We start from the raw sequence: 18,904 nt of genomic DNA, 5'->3' as shown, positions 1-18,904 counted from the left end.
TCTGGAGAAGTCCTGTAAACGTGAATGTGAGGAAGTAACAAGAAAGGAGGAGAGGAGGTGATCCTGAGCTGATCGAAGGGGACAGGAGGGAGAGTATCTAGAGACAAGTTCTGAGATGTAGGGGGGAGCAGTGCAGTTGAGAGCTTTATATGTCAGGGTGAGGATTTTATGTTTAATCCTAGAGGCAAGAGGAAGCCAGTGAAGGGATTGGCAGAGAGGTGCAGCAGATGAAGAGCAGCGAGTAAGGAAGATGAGCCTGGCAGAGGCATTCATAATGGATTGTAAAGGAGCTATGCGGCAGCTAGGTAGACCAGAGAGGATGGAATTGCAGTAGTCGAGGCGGGAAAGGATGAGAGAGTGGACTAAAATCTTGGTTGTATCTTGTGTAAGGAAATGTCTAATTTTAGCAATGTTTTTAAGGTGGAAGCGGCAGGCTTTAGCCAAGGACTGAATGTAAGGAGTGAAGGAAAGATATGAGTCGTGTGTCCCTAAGACATCGGGCATGCTGGGTAGGGATAATGATAGAATTATCAACAGTTATAGAAATTTTGGGGGTGGAGACATTGGAAGAAGGGGGAAAATAAGGAGTTCAGTTTTGGAGAGATTTAGCTTAAGGTAGTGAGAGGACATCCAAGATGATATGTGAGAAGGACAGTTAGTGACACGGGTTAGTAAGGAAGGAGGTAGGTCTGGTGCAGAGAGGTAGATTTGGGTGTCATCGGCATACAAATGGTATTGAAACCCATTTGACTTTATTAAGGAACCTAGTGACGACGTGTAGATTGAAAAGAGAAGGGGACCAAGGACAGAGCCTTGAGGTACCCCAACAGAAAGTGGTAACGGGGCAGAGGATGCTCCGGAGAAGGCTACACTAAATGTATGGTTAGTCAGATAGGAAGAGAACCACGAGAGAGCTGTGTCACAGATGCCAAAGGATTGGAGGGTTTGGAGCAGAAGAGGGTGGTCATCAGTGTCAAAGGCTGCAGACAGGTCAAGGAGGATAAGCAGAGAGAAGTGGCCTTTGGATTTTGCTGTAAGTAGGTCTTTGGTAACCTTGACAATTGCTGTCTCTGTAGAGTGATGGGAATGAAATCCAGATTGCAGTGGGTCAAGAAGAGAGTTTAGTGTAAGGAAATGGGATAGACATGCGTAAACTAGCTTTTCGAGGAGCTTTGAGGCAAGAGGGAGAAGGGAAATAGGGCGGTAATTGGAAGCGGAGGTTGGATCAAGGGAAGGTTTTTTGAGGATAGGTGTGACCAGTGCATGTTTTAGAGATGAGGGAAATATACCAGTGCTGATGGAGAGGTTGAAAATGTGTGTGAGTGGGGGTAGAGGAGAGGGAGGGCAGTAGCTGTGAGGGGATGTGGTCGAGGGGACAGGTAGTGAGGTGGGAGGACAGTATAAGGGCAGAAACTTCATCCTCATAAACAGGGGCAAAAGAGCTGCATTTTTGGATATTTGGGTTTTGGGTGATCGTGAGCTTTTGAGGGGGTGGGAGATTGGAAGTATGTTGAGAGTCAATTTCACTTCTGATGGAGTCAATTTTGTTGTTGAAGTGGCTAAGAGCTAAGAGAGAGGTTGTGTTAGGATATGGGGGTGGGCGGAGAAGAGTGTTGAACGTGGAGAACAGACGTTTTGGGTTAGAGGAAAGAGTAGAGATAAGATTATAAAAATATTGTTGCTTATAAAAATTAAGGGCAGAATAGGAGGAGTTCAGGAAGAACTTGTAGTGAAGAAAGTCAGCTGAACTCCAAGATTTCCTCCAATGTCACTCAGCAGTACGTGAGCATTTGCGTAGGTATCGTTTCAGAGGAGTATGCCAGGGCTGAGGATGAGAGTGTGGTTTCTGAGCTAAGGTTGGAGGGGCCAGAGTGTCAATGACCGATGTAGGGGTGGAATTATACTGGCAGATAGATTGGTCAGGGCAGGAAAAGGAGGTGATGGATGAGAGGAGAGGTTTGAGAGAGATAGCGAGCTGATGCAGATCTAGTGACTTAGTGCTTCTGTGAAGTTTGGTGTGAGGGGTAGAGGGAGGGAGAGTTGTAGGTAGGGAAGTGATGTTGCAAGTTAGGAGATAATGGTCAGAGAGAGGAAAAGGGGAGTTTGTTAAATTTGAGCGAGTGCATCGATAGCATAAAATCAGATCAAGGGAATGACCATCTTTGTGAGTGGGAGAGTCAGTCCATTGTGACAGGCCGAAAGAGGAAGTCAGTTGAAGAAGTTGTTTTGCAGAGAAGGCAGTGGGATTGTCAAGAGGGATGTTAAAGTCGCCAAGAATGAGGGCAGGGGTGTCCTAGGAAAGGAAATAAGGAAGCCAGGCAGCAAAGTGATCTAAAAATTGAGTTGGGGAGCCAGGGGGCAGTATATGACTGCAACACGTATAGTGAGGGGAGAGATTAACCGAATCATGTGTGCTTCAAATGAAAATGTGAGTGAAGAGAAGGGCTGTATTTGTTGGAAGGTGCAGCGAGAGGAAAGTAAAATACCTACACCACCTCCTTGTCTATTGCCAGACCTAGGAGTGTGGCTGAAATGGAGACCCCCATGTGACAGTGCAGCAGTGGATGCTGTGTTTGAAGCAGAGAGCCAGGTTTCTGTAAGAGACAGAAGGTTAAGAGAGTGGGAGATAAAGAGATCATGGATAGAAGTGAGCCTGTTGCAAACAGAGCGAGAGTTCCAGAGTGCACAAGTGAAGGGGGAGGGGTTTTTAGATGTAAGAGGAATGCGATTAAGGTTACCAGAGTTTAGTTTATGAACGGCTAGATTTAGAGTTCTGCGGCCAAAGGGGTGCGTTAGCTACGCATGCTTTTTTTCCCCCGCACCTTTTAAATACCGCTGGTATTTAGAGTTCACAGAATGGCTGCGTTAGGCTCCAAAAAAGGGAGCGTAGAGCATATTTACCGCCACTGCAACTCTCGATACCAGCGTTGCTTACGGACGCGGCCAGCTTCAAAAACGTGCTTGTGCACGATTCCCCCATAGAAAACAATGGGGCAGTTTGAGCTGAAAAAAAAACACCTGCAAAAAAGCAGCGTTAAGCTCCTAACGCAGCCCCATTGTTTCCTATGGGGAAACACTTCCTAAGTCTGCACCTAACACCCTAACATGAACCCCGAGTCTAAACACCCCTAACCTTACACTTATTAACCCTTAATCTGCCGCCCCCGCTATCACTGACCCCTGCATATTATTATTAACCCCTAATCTGCCGCTCCGTACACCACCGCAACCTACATTATACCTATGTACCCCTAATCTGCTGCCCCTAACACCGCCGACCCCTATATTATATTTATTAACCCCTAATCTGCCGCCCCCGCTATCGCTGACCCCTGCATATTATTATTAACCCCTAATCTGCCGCTCCGTACACCGCCGCAACCTACGTTATCCCTATGTACCCCTAATCTGCTGCCCCTAACACCGCCGACCCCTATATTATATTTATTAACCCCTAATCTGCTGCCCCCAACGTCTCCTCCACCTACCTACAATAATTAACCCCTAATCTGCCGACCGGATCTCACCGCTACTCTAATAAATGTATTAACCCCTAAAGCTAAGTCTAACCCTAACACTAACACCCCCCTAAGTTAAATATATTTTAAATCTAACGAAATAAATTAACTCTTATTAAATACATTAATCCTATTTAAAGCTAAATACTTACCTGTAAAATAAACCCTAATATAGCTACAATATAAATTATAATTATATTGTAGCTATTTTAGGATTAATATTTATTTTACAGGCAACTTTGTAATTATTTTAACCAGGTACAAAAGCTATTAAATAGTCAATAACTATTTAATAGCTACCTAGTTAAAATAATTACAAAATTACCTGTTAAATAAATCCTAACCTAAGTTACAATTAAACCTAACACTACACTAGCAATACATTAATTAAATAAAATACCTACAATTATCTACAATTAAACCTAACACTACACTATCAATAAATTAATTAAATAAAATACCTACAATTAAATACAATTAAATAAACTAACTAAAGTACAAAAAATAAAAAAGAACTAAGTTACAAAAAATAAAAAAATATTTACAAACATTAAAAAAATATTACAACAATTTTAAACTAATTACACCTACTCTAAGCCCCCTAATAAAATAACAAAGACCCCCAAAATAAAAAAATGCCCTACCCTATTCCAAAATTAAAATAGAAAAGCTATTTTACCTTACCAGCCCTTAAAAGGGCCCTTTGCGGGGCATGCCCCAAATAATTCAGCTCTTTTGCCTGTAAAAAAACCCCATACAATACCCCCCCAACATTACAACCCACCACCCACATACCCCTAATCTAACCCAAACCCCCCTTAAATAAACCTAACACTAAGCCCCTGAAGATCTCCCTACCTTGTCTTCACCACACCGGGTTCACCGATTCGCCCTGGCACCTACGTCTTCATCCAAGCCCAAGCGGAGGCTGAAGAGGTCCATGATCCGGCTGAAGTCTTCATCCAAGCGGGAGCTGCAGAGGTCCATGATCCGGCTGAAGTCTTCATCCAAGCGGGAGCTGAAGAGGTCCATGATCCGGCTGAAGTCTTCTATCAAGCAGCATCTTCAATCTTCTTTCTTCTGGATCCATCTTCATCCCGCCGACGCGGAACATCCATCTTCACCGACGACTTCCCGACGAATGACGGTTCCTTTAAGGGACGTCATCCAAGATGGCGTCCCTCGAATTCCGATTGGCTGATAGGATTCTATCAGCCAATCGGAATTAAGGTAGGAAGATTCTGAATGGCTGATGGAATCAGCCAATCAGATTCAAGTTCAATCTGATTGGCTGATCCAATCAGACAATCAGATTGAGCTTGCATTCTATTGGCTGATCGGAACAGCCAATAGAATGCGAGCTCAATCTGATTGGCTATTTGGATCAGCCAATCGGATTGAACTTGAATCTGATTGGCTGATTCCATCAGCCAATCAGAATTTTCCTACCTTAATTCCGATTGGCTGATAGAATCCTATCAGCCAATCGGAATTCGAGGGACGCCATCTTGGATGACGTCCCTTAAAGGAGCCTTCATTCGTCGGTAGTCCGTCGGGCCAGCAGGATGTTCCGCGTCGGAGGTCTGCAAGATGGATCCTGAAGAAAGAAGATTGAAGACCCCGCTTGGAAGATGACATCGCCCGGATGGAAGAATTCTTCAGCGCCGCTTGGAGGATCACTTCATCGGATGGAAGACTTCTTCAGCGCCGCTTGGAGGATCAATTCTGCCACTCCGGATCTCCTCTTCAGTTCCATCGGTGGCTCGGCTGAGTGAAGATGACTCAAGGTAGGATGATCTTCAGGGGGGTAGTGTTAGGTTTTTTTAAGGAGGGTTTGGGTTAGATTAGGGGTATGTGGGTGGTGGGTTGTAATGTTGGGGGGGGTTGTATTTTTCTTTTACAGGCAAAAGAGCAGTTTTATTTGGGGCATGCCCCACAAAAGGCCCTTTTAAGGGCTGGTAAGGTAAAAGAGCTTTGAACTTTTTAAATTTAGAATAGGGTAGGGCATTTTTTTATTTTGGGGGGCTTTGTTATTTTATTAGGGGGCTTAGAGTAGGTGTAATTAGTTTAAAATTGTTGTAATATTTTTCTAATGTTTGTAAATATTTTTTTATTTTTTGTAACTTAGTTCTTTTTTATTTTTTGTACTTTAGTTAGTTTATTTAATTGTATTTATTTGTAGGTATTGTATTTAATTAATTTATTGATAGTGTAGTGTTAGGTTTAATTGTAGATAATTGTAGGTATTTTATTTAATTAATTTATTGCTAGTGTAGTGTTAGGTTTAATTGTAACTTAGGTTACGATTTATTTTACAGGTAATTTTGTAATTATTTTAACTAGGTAGCTATTAAATAGTAAATAACTATTTAATAGCTATTGTACCTGGTTAAAATAAATACAAAGTTGCCTGTAAAATAAATATTAATCCTAAAATAGCTACAATATAATTATAATTTATATTGTAGCTATATTAGGGTTTATTTTACAGGTAAGTATTTAGCTTTAAATAGGATTAATGTATTTAATAAGAGTTAATTTATTTCGTTAGATTTAAAATATATTTAACTTAGGGGGGTGTTAGTGTTAGGGTTAGACTTAGCTTTAGGGGTTAATACATTTATTAGAGTAGCGGTGAGATCCGGTCGGCAGATTAGGGGTTAATTATTGTAGGTAGGTGGAGGCGACGTTGGGGGCGGCAGATTAGGGGTTAATAAATATAATATAGGGGTCGGCGGTGTTAGGGGCAGCAGATTAGGGGTACATAGGGATAACGTAGGTTGCGGCGGTGTACGGAGCGACAGATTAGGGGTTAATAATAATATGCAGGGGTCAGCGATAGCGGGGGCGGCAGATTAGCGGTTAATAAATATAATATAGGGGTCGGCGGTAAAGTAAGTATTTAGCTTTAAATAGGAATAATTTATTTAATAAGAGTTAATTTATTTTGTTAGATTTAAATTATATTTAATTTAGGGGGGTGTTAGTGTTAGGGTTAGACTTAGCTTTAGGGGTTAATAAATGTATTAGAGTAGCGGTGAGGTCCGGTCGGCAGATTAGGGGTTAATACTTGAAGTTAGGTGTCGGCGATGTTAGGGAGGGCAGATTAGGGGTTACTACTATTTATTATAGGGTTATTGAGGCGGGAGTGAGGCGGATTAGGGGTTAATACATTTATTATAGTAGCGATGAGGTCCGGTCGGCAGATTAGGGGTTAATAATTGTAGGTAGGATGAGGCGACGTTGGGGGGGGCAGATTAGGGGTTAATAAATATAATATAGGGGTCGGCGGTGTTAGGGGCAGCAGATTAGGGGTTCATAGGGATAACGTAGGTGGCGGCGGTGTGCGGTCGGCAGATTAGGGGTTAAAAAAATTTAATAGAGTGGCGGCGATGTGGGGGGACCTCGGTTTAGGGGTACATAGGTAGTTTATGGGTGTTAGTGTACTTTAGAGCACAGTAGTTAAGAGCTTTATGAACCGGCGTTAGCCCAGAAAGCTCTTAACTCCTGGCTTTTTTCTGCGGCTGGAGTCTTGTCATTAGATTTCTAACGCTCACTTCAGCCACGACTCTAAATACCGGCATTAGAAAGATCCCATTGAAAAGATAGGATACGCAAATGGCGTAGGGGGATCTGCGGTATGGAAAAGTCGCGGCTGCAAAGTGAGCGTTAGACCCTTACCTACAAAACTCTAAATACCAGCGGTAGCCCAAAACCAGCGTTAGGAGCCTAACGCCAAACTCTAAATCTAGCCGTAAGTTTGTATATTTGTAGGTTTTGACTGTCAGAAGAAGGGATTCTGTATCCAAAAAAAGGTTACAGGAATAAAATTTGTGTTTGCTGTGAAGTTGACCGAAGTCCAGTGAGTGCTTAGTCCTTTACAGTTAAGTAAAAAGCATATTTATGCAATATTCATATTTAATAAAGTGTTATAGTGTGTATTTACTGTAAATATTTCACATTCTAATGTTTTGCACATAGCAGAATATGTTATAAGTATTTATAAGTAGATATTCCTATATATACTGTATCTGTATATACCTATATCTAATCATGTGTATATATATATATATATATATATATATATTGTACCAAAATTATATCAGATATATAGAAATATGTATTTAGGAATAAGTATATATTTATAAATATTTATATTTTCATGTGAAGTTAACAACATGAGAGTATGTTATCGGGTTTGCAAGCAAGTTGGGTATAAGGAATTTTTTCACACTTTTTTGCTCCATTGACTTCAATGGGGGAAAAGGTTATTGTGAGTGCAATATTGTAATTTTGGCTTTTTACGCACGATAAGTGCGCAAGCAAAAACAGTTTAATTTCAACTAATAATTCAAGCACAATTGACACACACAAAAAGCTGAGTTGAGTGGGAACGGTAAAAAATGCTCCACTTGTAATCTGCTCCGATGTCTTTTAAACCCAAGTTCAAGAGACTACTATAATGTGGCTCTAACCACGGATGTGGTTATAATTCGTATGCTAATTTTGTGACTGTATAATTAAAATTTTATTAAAGACTCAAATAATATTTTCCATTAGTTTGTTTTACTGCTCCTAATGCAGCAATATTTTATCACAGAAATAACTCCGACCTCCCCCACACACACAGTTCCTCATCCTCTATGTGGTTCCCCTCCAAAGAAGATCAAAAGAGGTCTTGTGTGGGTGTTGGATTATTTTTCCTTTATTTGGGAAGGATCTCAATCTTATAATTATTTGAGGAAACTGCTGTATGTTGAAAACCATTTCACAGACATTTGCAACACAATTGTGACCCCAAAAAAGTAAACTCATACAAAATTGTACTGATCATTCATTTCAACAGAGAAAGCTAAAGTTATTCTTCAGCATCTTTATAATCCTGTTAGATTCCCATGTAAATTCTGATTATGACATCACGAACTATCATTGTACACTATGAGGTCAATACTTGAATCGCTGTAGCCTGTGATGTCATAGCTGCCTCTGAATGTTATAAAGACTGTTAGAGCAAATCCCAGTACACTTTACTCCGGTTGTTTACTTGTGAATACTGAGAGAATTATCATGTTTGCTTTAAAGATTGCAGTGCTGCTTTTCTTTATTTATCAATTTGGTGCATGTGACGACTCAGGTAAGAAAGTAATTTAAAGGGACATTATAACCAATTTATTTTTGTAGATAAGATTATGTTGTATCATATGTGTATATATATATATATATATATATATATATATATATATATATATATATATATATATATATACAAAAAATCACTTTGTAACATAATTCTCCAGTTTCATATACAGTTAACTTGAAGTTTAAATACATAGTAATTTAGAAGTTGACACCAGTATTTATCCTTTCCAGTGCCAGATGACGTTGGGCCGCACATGCTCCTACGACTTATTAGTCAACTATCACCAAAACAGTGTGAGGATCTTCTAATGGATATTACAGAATCACTTGGTCAACGCAGGGAATACGGTAGGTTTATTAACAGAAGGATGAACTGGTTACAGACAAAATGATATAGATTACATTGATAACAATGGCAAATTATTGTTTATGCTTTGTGCATTATTAAACAGTCACTAGCACAATAAGAAACACTGCATCAGACATTACTGTAGTGCAGAACATTCTTCTAAAGTCTAAAGGGGTTTTCTTAAAATGATAATCAGCCCTAGCAAAACTCTATAGAATTCCAGCTTTTATCTTCCTTATAGACTGCATTTAATACATTTCCTCCCATAGGTTTTTTTTTTATCATTTTTATCACACTTTTTAGCTCCCTTTGATAAGTGCCCTTGTTTACATACACCCTTATACTAACTACCCAAAAGTGATGGTTATTACTTTTATTATCATAATCATTTTTATTGCATATTATTATTACTATTATTATACTCGGCTTCCTATTACCCAGCATGCTCCACATTCCTTTAACATAAACACTGAAACACAAAAATATATAATTTAAATAAACAAATCCAATAAATGAACTGATCTGATTAATACTTTTTTGTATTTCTTTTATTTGCAACAGACAAAGACAAATGTCCTGGCATTCTGATGGAACTCCTTGACCAACTAGGAGACATGTCCTGGGATATATTTTCTGATGCCCTGTATGACGTAACACGTAATGATGTTTCTAAAGGTAAAGTCTATATTAGGCCATTGATGTTCCTTTGTTTTAAGTATACTTATAGTTTATTATGTTTGTACACATAAGTATTTGCTTCTAGAATGGAGAATTTTATACATTGTTGGTACATTTCATACTTTGAAATAGCTGCCTGGAGGAGAAGAGGGGAGCAGTTTTACATATGATTGTACAGAAATGTCCTGCTGATTAAACACTATATACATAGCCATACTCAGATATTACATGTTCTCATGTTTATTACATACAGCACTAGTATGTTAGGTCTGTACATACAACACTAGTAGCTCAGGTCTGTACATACAGCACTAGTAGGTTAGGTCTGTACATACAGCACTAGTAGCTCAGGTCTGTACATACAGCACTAGTAGCACAGGTCTGTACATACAGCACTAGTAGGTTAGGTCTGTACATACAGCACTAGTAGCTCAGGTCTGTACATACAGCACTAGTAGGTCAGGTGTGTACATACAGCACTAGTAGGTCAGGTCTGTACATACAACACTAGTAGCTCAGGTCTGTACATACAGCACTAGTAGGTTAGGTCTGTACATACAGCACTAGTAGGTCAGGTCTGTACATACAGCACTAGTAGGTCAGGTCTGTACATACAACACTAGTAGCTCAGGTCTGTACATACAGCACTAGTAGGTCAGGTCTGTACATACATCACTAGTAGGTCAGGTCTGTACATACAGCACTAGTAGGTCAGGTCTGTACATACAGCACTAGTAGCTCAGGTCTGTACATACAGCACTAGTAGCTCAGGTCTGTACATACAGCACTAGTAGGTCAGGTCTGTACATACAACACTAGTAGCTCAGGTCTGTACATACAGCACTAGTAGGTCAGGTCTGTACATACAGCACTAGTAGGTCAGGTCTGTACATACAGCACTAGTAGGTCAGGTCTGTACATACAACACTAGTAGCTCAGGTCTGTACATACAGCACTAGTAGGTTAGGTCTGTACATACAGCACTAGTAGGTCAGGTCTGTACATGCAGCACTAGTAGGTCAGGTCTGTACATACAACACTATTAGGTCAAGTCTGTACATACAGCACTAGTAGGTCAGGTCTGTACATACAGCACTAGTAGGTCAGGTCTGTACATAAAACACTAGTAGGTCAGGTCTGTACATACAACACTAGTAGCTCAAGTCTGTACATACAGCACTAGTAGGTCAGGTCTGTACATACAGCACTAGTAGCTCAGGTCTGTACATACAGCACTAGTAGGTTAGATCTGTACATACAGCACTAGTAGGTCAGGTCTGTACATACAGCACTAGTAGGTCAGGTATGTACATACAACACTAGTAGGTACATACAACACTAGTAGGTTAGGTCTGTGCATACAGTACTAGTAGGTCAGGTCTGTACATACAACACTAGTAGGTCAGGTCTGTACATACAGCACTAGTATGTTAGTTCTGTACATACAGCACTAGTAGGTCAGGTCTGTACATACAGCACTAGTAGCTCAGGTCTGTACATACAGCACTAGTAGGTCAGGTCTATACATACAGCACTAGTAGGTTAGGTCTGTACATACAACACTAGTAGGTCAGGTCTGTACATACAGCACTAGTAGCTCAGGTCTGTGCATACAGCACTAGTAGGTCAGGTCTGTACATACAGCACTAGTAGGTCAGGTCTGTGTCGTGATCGCTCAGCTGCTGATCGCTTCCTTCTCCCTCTGTGTCAGCGCGGCAGCGCTTTCTTGGTTGCTTAGCAACCCTGTTCCTGTCGGCCCCTTCTGCTGATGTCAGGAGGCCTTCTTATTCCGGCGTCTCCTCTCCTTGGGGCCTGTTTGTTTTCACTCGTTGGCTAAGTGAGTACCATTTATTTCTGTAATATTCTGAACCTGTGCCTACTGAATTCTGAACCCTGAACCCCTACCTGCCTGATATTACGTTGCTGGACATTGCTTACCTGACTAATCTATTGGTTAACCCCTACCTGCCTTATTACACGTTGCTGGACACTGCTTACCTGACTATTCTATTGGTTAACCCCTACCTGCCTGATTACACGTTGCTGGATACTGCTTACCTGACTATTCTATTGGTTAACCCTTACCTGCCTGATTACACGTTGCTGGACATTGCTTACCTGACTATTCTATTGGTTAACCCCTACCTGCCTGATTACACGTTGCTGGACATTGCTTGCTTGATTACTCTACTGGTTAATCCCTACCTGCCTGATTACACGTTGCTGGACATTGCTTGCTTGATTACTCTACTGGTTAACCCCTACCTGCCTGATTACACGTTGCTGGACATTGCTTGTTTGATTACTCTATTGGTTAACCTTTACCTGCTTGATTACACGTTGCTGGACATTGCTTGCCTGACTATTCTATTGGTTAACCTATACCTGCCTGATTACACTTTGCTGGACATTGCTTGGTTGATTACTCTATTGATTAACTCTATCTACACGAAGTTTCTTCTCCTGACCCTGCTGTGCCATCTTTCAGTCTATTACTGTGAGTATATCATACTATAGCTGTCGCAGGGTCAGTTCCTGGTATATACTCACTGTGCTAGGGTGTTATTAACCTCATTCTAGCATTTGGGTCTAACTCTGGAATTTACCTATCCTGACAGTCTGTACATACAGCACTAGTAGATCAGGTTTGTACATACAGCACTAGTAGGTCAGGTCTGTACATACAGCTCTAGTAGGTCAGGTCTGTACATACAGCACTAGTAGGTTAGGTCTCTACATACAGCACTAGTAGGTCAGGTCTGTACATATAGCACTAGTAGGTCAGGTCTGTACATACAGCACTAGTAGGTCAGGTCTGTACATACAGCACTAGTAGGTCAGGTCTGTACATACAACACTAGTAGGTCAGGTCTGTACATTCAACACTAGTAGGTCAGGTCTGTACATACAGCACTAGTATGTTAGTTCTGTACATACAGCACTAGTAGGTCAGGTCTGTACATACAGCACTAGTAGCTCAGGTCTGTACATACAGCACTAGTAGGTCAGGTCTGTACATACAGCACTAGTAGGTTAGGTCTGTACATACAACACTAGTAGCTCAGGTCTGTACATACAGCACTAGTAGGTCAGGTCTGTACATACAGCACTAGTAGCTCAGGTCTGTACAAACAGCACTAGTAGGTCAGGTCTGTACATACATCACTAGTAGGTCAGGTCTGTACATACAGCACTAGTAGCTCAGGTCTGTACATACAGCACTAGTAGGTCAGGTCTGTACATACAGCACTAGTAGGTTAGGTCTGTACATACAGCACTAGTAGGTCAGGTCTGTACATACAGCACTAGTAGGTCAGGTCTGTACATACAGTACTAGTAGGTCAGGTCTGTACATACAGCACTAGTAGGTTAGGTCTGTACATACAGCACTAGTAGGTTAGGTCTGTACATACAACACTAGTAGGTTAGGTCTGTACATACAGCACTAGTAGGTGATGTCTGTACATACAGCACTAGTAGGTTAGGTCTGTACATACAGCACTGGTAGGTTAGGTCTGTACATACAACACTAGTAGGTTAGGTCTGTACATACAGCACTAGTAGGTGATGTCTGTACATACAGCACTAGTAGGTTAGGTCTGTACATACAACACTAGTGAGTCATGGCTGATTAAATGTATCCTATTTAGTTTTACAATATGTAATGATAATAAAACACGGGTCATCTCTTATTGTATAGTTTAACCAACATGCTGTCTCTTTACTCAACAGCTCTTGGAAAGTCCTTCAATAAGGGCAAGGCCTCGCTGATGACGTATGATGCCAAAGGCTATGCTGAAGGCTATCGTAGGCGAAAGAGAGGGCTCAAGACCTTCATAATACCAAAAGGTGCAAGACTGGAGACATCTGGAGCTAGAGTCAACAAGAGAGACTGTAAGTGTCTTTAACAAAGTTACGTTGCTTTAAGAAACATAATACTGCATAGTGGGTGATCTATTACAGGTTAAATAGGTATAGCATATTTAATATTTTTGTACATAAACACGGACTGGATTCTTATACCTTTAGAAGGGACTATTTCCATATTGCATTTGTTTCAGTTAAAGAAAAAAAATCATAGCTCAAAACAACTTTCCTATAAATGTTGCCAAACAAGGTTTGACATTTAAACGTTTCCTTTTTTTTTTAGATTAAATTGATGTAAAATTGATGTGTCCAGCCCTTATAGAGACAAACGATTCTATTCCTAGTAAATGGTGTGTTCTGTTATATTTGACTAATCTTTACAATTAATTATTTTAATGGTTTAACTTTAAAATGATAACATCAGCAATCTAATGGTAACTAAACATATATTAGCTCAGTTATAATAAGACATACATTTTGTTACTGTTCCCTGAGCTGTTTAGAATATAAGTGTTCAGTTTGCTATCTGTTTTCTAATTTTGAATATATTTTACCTTTGAGATCTGCCTATTATCTGCTTTATCCAAATTCAATTTTGTTTAATTTGCAGTGAACAGCCTTGAAGACAAGGATTTGATTTTTGAGAGAGAACAGCAGCCATATAGCCGTCCCCTTACTGCATGGCGCTACCCATTGATCTATTGGATGATCTTTGGGTTCTTCGGAGCTGCTGTACTAACTGCTGTTATCATCTTGGTCATCGTTAAAAGCAGTAATGATGAAGAGACAGATGAAGAAGAACATTCTGTTTTATCTGTTTGACCAGCTTACAAATAAAAAATGCAGTCGATCAAATCACTTTATAATTATACAATAAATTTGAATCTTTTACACCACTTCTGTCCTATACTGTTTTATATTTTAACATACATTGGTATATGGAAGAATAATAATATCTCTGGGAGAGGTAGTTAGGAATCAGGGAACACCTATCACACCGGATTAAGCACCATATTATTTTTTCTAGTTACTTATTGTTATACATTGCTCCTATGTTGGTGAGAGACAGGAATATATTAGTGCTACGGAAAGAAAAAATGGTGGTGTAAATCAGACATGATTTAGCTTGAGTGGAGACAGGAATCAGTGTTTTTCTGGAGAGAAATCAATGTTGTGGGAGGAATATAAATCAACTATTCCTAATGTGGGAGGGATATTAGTGAGTTGGTGTGGGTAAGATAGGAATCATCTGGTGGTTTTAGGAAGCTTGAAATGCAGAGACTAAAATTAATTAGTGACACAGAGAATAAAATCATTTGGTAAGTGGGACAGAAATCAGTGTTTTTGGGGTTCCTAAATTAGATTGTGATATGGGTCCATATTTTGCTGTTTGGCACTAATATTTTGTATAACTGTTGGCCAGCGCTAATATTTGGTATAATTGTTATTCGGCACTAATATTTGGTATAACTGTTGGCCAGGACTAATATTTGGTATAACTGTTGTTTGGTAGTGATGTCCCGAACTGTTCGCCCGCAAACGGTTCCCAGCGAACATAGGCCTAGATTTAGAGTTTGGCGGTAGCCGTGAAAACCAGCGTTAGAGGCTCCTAACGCTGCTTTTAGGCTACCGTCGGTATTTGGAGTCAGTCAGGAAAGGGTCTAACGCTCACTTTGCAGCCGCGACTTTTCCATACCGCAGATCCCCTTACGTCAATTGCGTATCCTATCTTTTCAATGGGATCTTTCTAACTCCGGTATTTAGAGTCGTGTCTGAAGTGAGCGTTAGAAATCTAACGACAAAACTCCAGCCGCAGAAAAAAGTCAGTAGTTAAGAGCTTTCTGGGCTAACGCCGGTTTATAAAGCTCTTAACTACTGTGCACTAAAGTACACTAACACCCATAAACTACCTATGTACCCCTAAACCGAGGTCCCCCCACATCGCCGCCACTCAATTAAATTTTTTTAACCCCTAATCTGCCGACCGCCACCTACGTTATACTTATGTACCCCTAATCTGCTGCCCCTAACACCGCCGACCCCTATATTATATTTATTAACCCCTAATCTGCCCCCCACAATGTCGCCTCCACCTGCTGATCGGAACAGCCAATAGAATGCGAGCTCAATCTGATTGGCTGATCGGATCGGCCAATCGGATTGAACTTGATTCTGATTGGCTGATTCCATCAGCCAATCAGAATATTCCTACCTTAATTCCGATTGGCTGATAGAATCCTATCAGCCAATCGGAATTCGAGGGACGCCATCTTGGATGTCGTCCCTTAAAGGAACCGTCATTCGTCGGGAAGTCGTCGGTGAAGATGGATGTTCCCCGTCGGCGGGATGAACACGGATCCTGAAGAAAGAAGATTGAAGATGCCGTTGATAGAAGACTTCAGCCGGATCACGGACCTCTTCAGCTCCCGCTTGGATGAAGACTTCAGCCGGATCATGGACCTCTTCAGCCCCCCGCTTGGGCTTGGATCAAGACATCGGAGGAGCTCTTCTGGATCGATCGGTGAACCTGGTATGGTGAAGATAAGGTAGGAAGATCTTCAGGGGCTTAGTGTTAGGTTTATTTAAGGGGGGTTTGGGTTAGATTAGGGGTATGTGGGTGGTGGGTTGTAATGTTGGGGGGGGGGTATTGTATGTGTTTTTTTGACAGGCAAAAGAGCTGAATTCTTTGGGGCATGCCCCGCAAAGGGCCCTGTTCAGGGCTGGTAAGGTAAAAGAGCTTTGAACTTTTGTAATTTAGAATAGGGTAGGGCATTTTTTTATTTTGGGGGGCTTTGTTATTTTATTAGGGGGCTTAGAGTAGGTGTAATTAGTTTAAAATTGTTGTAATTTTTTTCTAATGTTTGTAAATATTTTTTTATTTTTTGTAACTTAGTTCTTTTTTATTTTTTGTACTTTAGTTAGTTTATTTAATCGTATTTATTTGTAGGAATTGTGTTTAATTAATTTATTGATAGTGTAGTGTTAGGTTTAATTGTAGGTAATTGTAGGTATTTTATTTAATTTATTTATTGATAGTTTAGTGTTAGGTTTAATTGTAACTTAGGTTAGGATTTATTTTACAGGTAAATTTGTAATTATTTTAACTATTTTAGCTATTAAATAGTTCTTAACTATTTAATAGCTATTGTACCTAGTTAAAATAAATACAAAGTTACCTGTAAAATAAATATTAATCCTAAATAGCTATAATATAATTATAATTTATATTGTAGCTATATTAGGGTTTATTTTACAGGTAAGTATTTAGCTTTAAATAGGAATAATTTATTTAATAATAGTTAATTTATTTCGTTAGATTTAAATTATATTTAACTTAGGGGGGTGTTAGTGTTAGGGTTAGACTTAGCTTTAGGGGTTAATACATTTATTAGAATAGCTGTGAGCTCCAGTCGGCAGATTAGGGGTTAATGTTTGAAGTTAGGTGTCGGCGATGTTAGGGAGGGCAGATTAGGGGTTAATACTATTTATTATAGGGTTATTGAGGCGGGAGTGAGGCGGATTAGGGGTTAATATACATTTATTATAGTAGCGCTCAGGTCCGGTCGGTAGATTAGGGGTTAATAAGTGTAGTTAGGTGGAGGCGACGTTGGGGGCGGCAGATTAGGGGTTAATAAATATAATATAGGGGTCGGCGATGTTAGGGCAGCAGATTAGGGGTACATAGGGATAATGTAGGTGGCGGGGGTGTACGGAGCGGCAGATTAGGGGTTAAAAATAATATGCAGGGGTCAGCGATAGCGGGGGCGGCAGATTAGGGGTTAATAAGTGTAAGGTTAGGGGTGTTTAGACTCGGGGTACATGTTAGAGTGTTAGGTGCAGACGTAGGAAGTGTTTCCCCATAGCAAACAATGGGGCTGCGTTAGGAGCTGAACGCGGCTTTTTTTGCAGGTGTTAGGTTTTTTTTCAGCTCAAACAGCCCCATTGTTTTCTATGGGGGAATCGTGCACGAGCACGTTTTTGAAGCTGGCCGCGTCCGTAAGCAACTCTGGTATCGAGAGTTGCAGTGGCGGTAAATATGCCTGTACGCTCCCTTTTTGGAGCCTAACGCAGCCATTCTGTGAACTCTCAATACCAGAGGTATTTAAAAGGTGCGGCCAGAAAAAAGCCAGAGTTAGCTACGCGGGTCGTTACCGACAAAACTCTAAATCTAGGCGTTAGCTTGTTCGCGTTTGCGGCTGCGGGCGAACACATCCGCCCCTATGTGTAATCATTGAGGAAACTTTGACCCTGTATGTCACAGCCGTATGACACATTAGAGCCAATCAACATCAGACACTCCCTCACAGACCCTCCCAGCTACTCGGAAGCCGCCATTTTAGACTCATAACGACCTTGCTTTGTTAGTGAGAGGACGTGTATTGTTTGTGATCCTGACATTATAGGGAAATACATAGCTAGGCTAGTGTATTTAGTGTCCACTACAGTCCAGAAGGACTCCACTCATCTCTGCTGCAAGGACAGCACCCCAAAAAGCCCTTTTCAGGGCTATATTTCGTGGCGTTTTTTTCCCCCCGTATTTTTATTAGCATTTGTCTGGCTTTCAGCCTGTGTGTTTAAGGCTCACATAATATGCTGTGATTACTGGCACCACTGATATCTCCCTAACAACATTAGTTTAAATTTAACTAACCAAAAATTGTAATTATTTTGCTAGTGTAATTTTTTTTCATTTTCTATCAGTCCTGTGTCACACAGCATATACTCTGGATCATTGCTCTGTGCCAGCCACCAGTGTTAATATCCGTTTATAACATTATTTTAAATTTAAAAAAAAAAAATTAAATAATTTTGCTAGTGTAATCTAATTACATTTTCTATCAGGCCTGTGTCTGTCAGGCTCACACAGCATTAATATACCTCATTTTTTCAGTCTTTTGGTTAATTGGTCTGTGCCAGGCAGCCACCACTCATATCTTCTTCACCTTAATTTAAATATAAAAAAAAAAGTTTAAATTTGTTTGATAGTGTAATCTAATATAATTTTCTATCAGGCCTGTGTGTTTTGCTGACATACAGAGCCTACTGTGTTTACTTGCTGCCCTCCCTAGTCTATGAGCCACGTCTCATATGTGTTTAACCTTTTTTTTTAATCCCCCCCCCAAAAAAAATAATTTAAATCATTTTTCTACTGTAATCTAATAGTATTTTCTATCAGGCATGTGTGTATCTGACTTACAGAGCCTACTGTTTTTAATAGCTGCCCTTCCAGCCACGACTCATATGTATGTGCTTAACCTTTTTCTTTAAATTGCCAAAAAACTAGCTAATTAGTGCCACCAATTCTAGTTGTTGTAAAAGTATTGTTAATCTTTAAAATTCCAAATTGATCGCT

The 18,904-nt window shown here is 40.2% G+C and overlaps 1 protein-coding gene across 1 annotated transcript; it reads left to right on the top strand.

The window, feature by feature from the left end:
• The first annotated feature begins 7,312 nt into the window (after positions 1-7,312).
• Positions 7,313-14,373, top strand: LOC128656913 (uncharacterized). Its single transcript, XM_053711090.1, has 5 exons — positions 7,313-7,380; positions 8,889-9,005; positions 9,568-9,681; positions 13,417-13,578; positions 14,162-14,373. Coding segments are annotated over exons 1-5 (606 nt in total). The 5' UTR covers positions 7,313-7,379.
• Positions 14,374-18,904: the final 4,531 nt, after the last annotated feature.

The sequence above is a fragment of the Bombina bombina genome, chromosome 1, assembly GCF_027579735.1.
Source record: "Bombina bombina isolate aBomBom1 chromosome 1, aBomBom1.pri, whole genome shotgun sequence".
Classification (NCBI taxonomy): Eukaryota; Metazoa; Chordata; class Amphibia; order Anura; family Bombinatoridae; genus Bombina; species Bombina bombina.
The sequence above is the reverse complement of the archived record's forward strand: the minus strand, read 5'-3'. Positions and strand labels throughout refer to the sequence as shown.

Coding starts and splice junctions, on each gene's coding strand:
- LOC128656913 (XM_053711090.1), top strand. Junction 9,006..9,567: donor TGGTCAACGCAGGGAATACG/GTAGGTTTATTA, acceptor TATTTGCAACAG/ACAAAGACAAATGTCCTGGC. Junction 9,682..13,416: donor ACGTAATGATGTTTCTAAAG/GTAAAGTCTATA, acceptor TTTACTCAACAG/CTCTTGGAAAGTCCTTCAAT.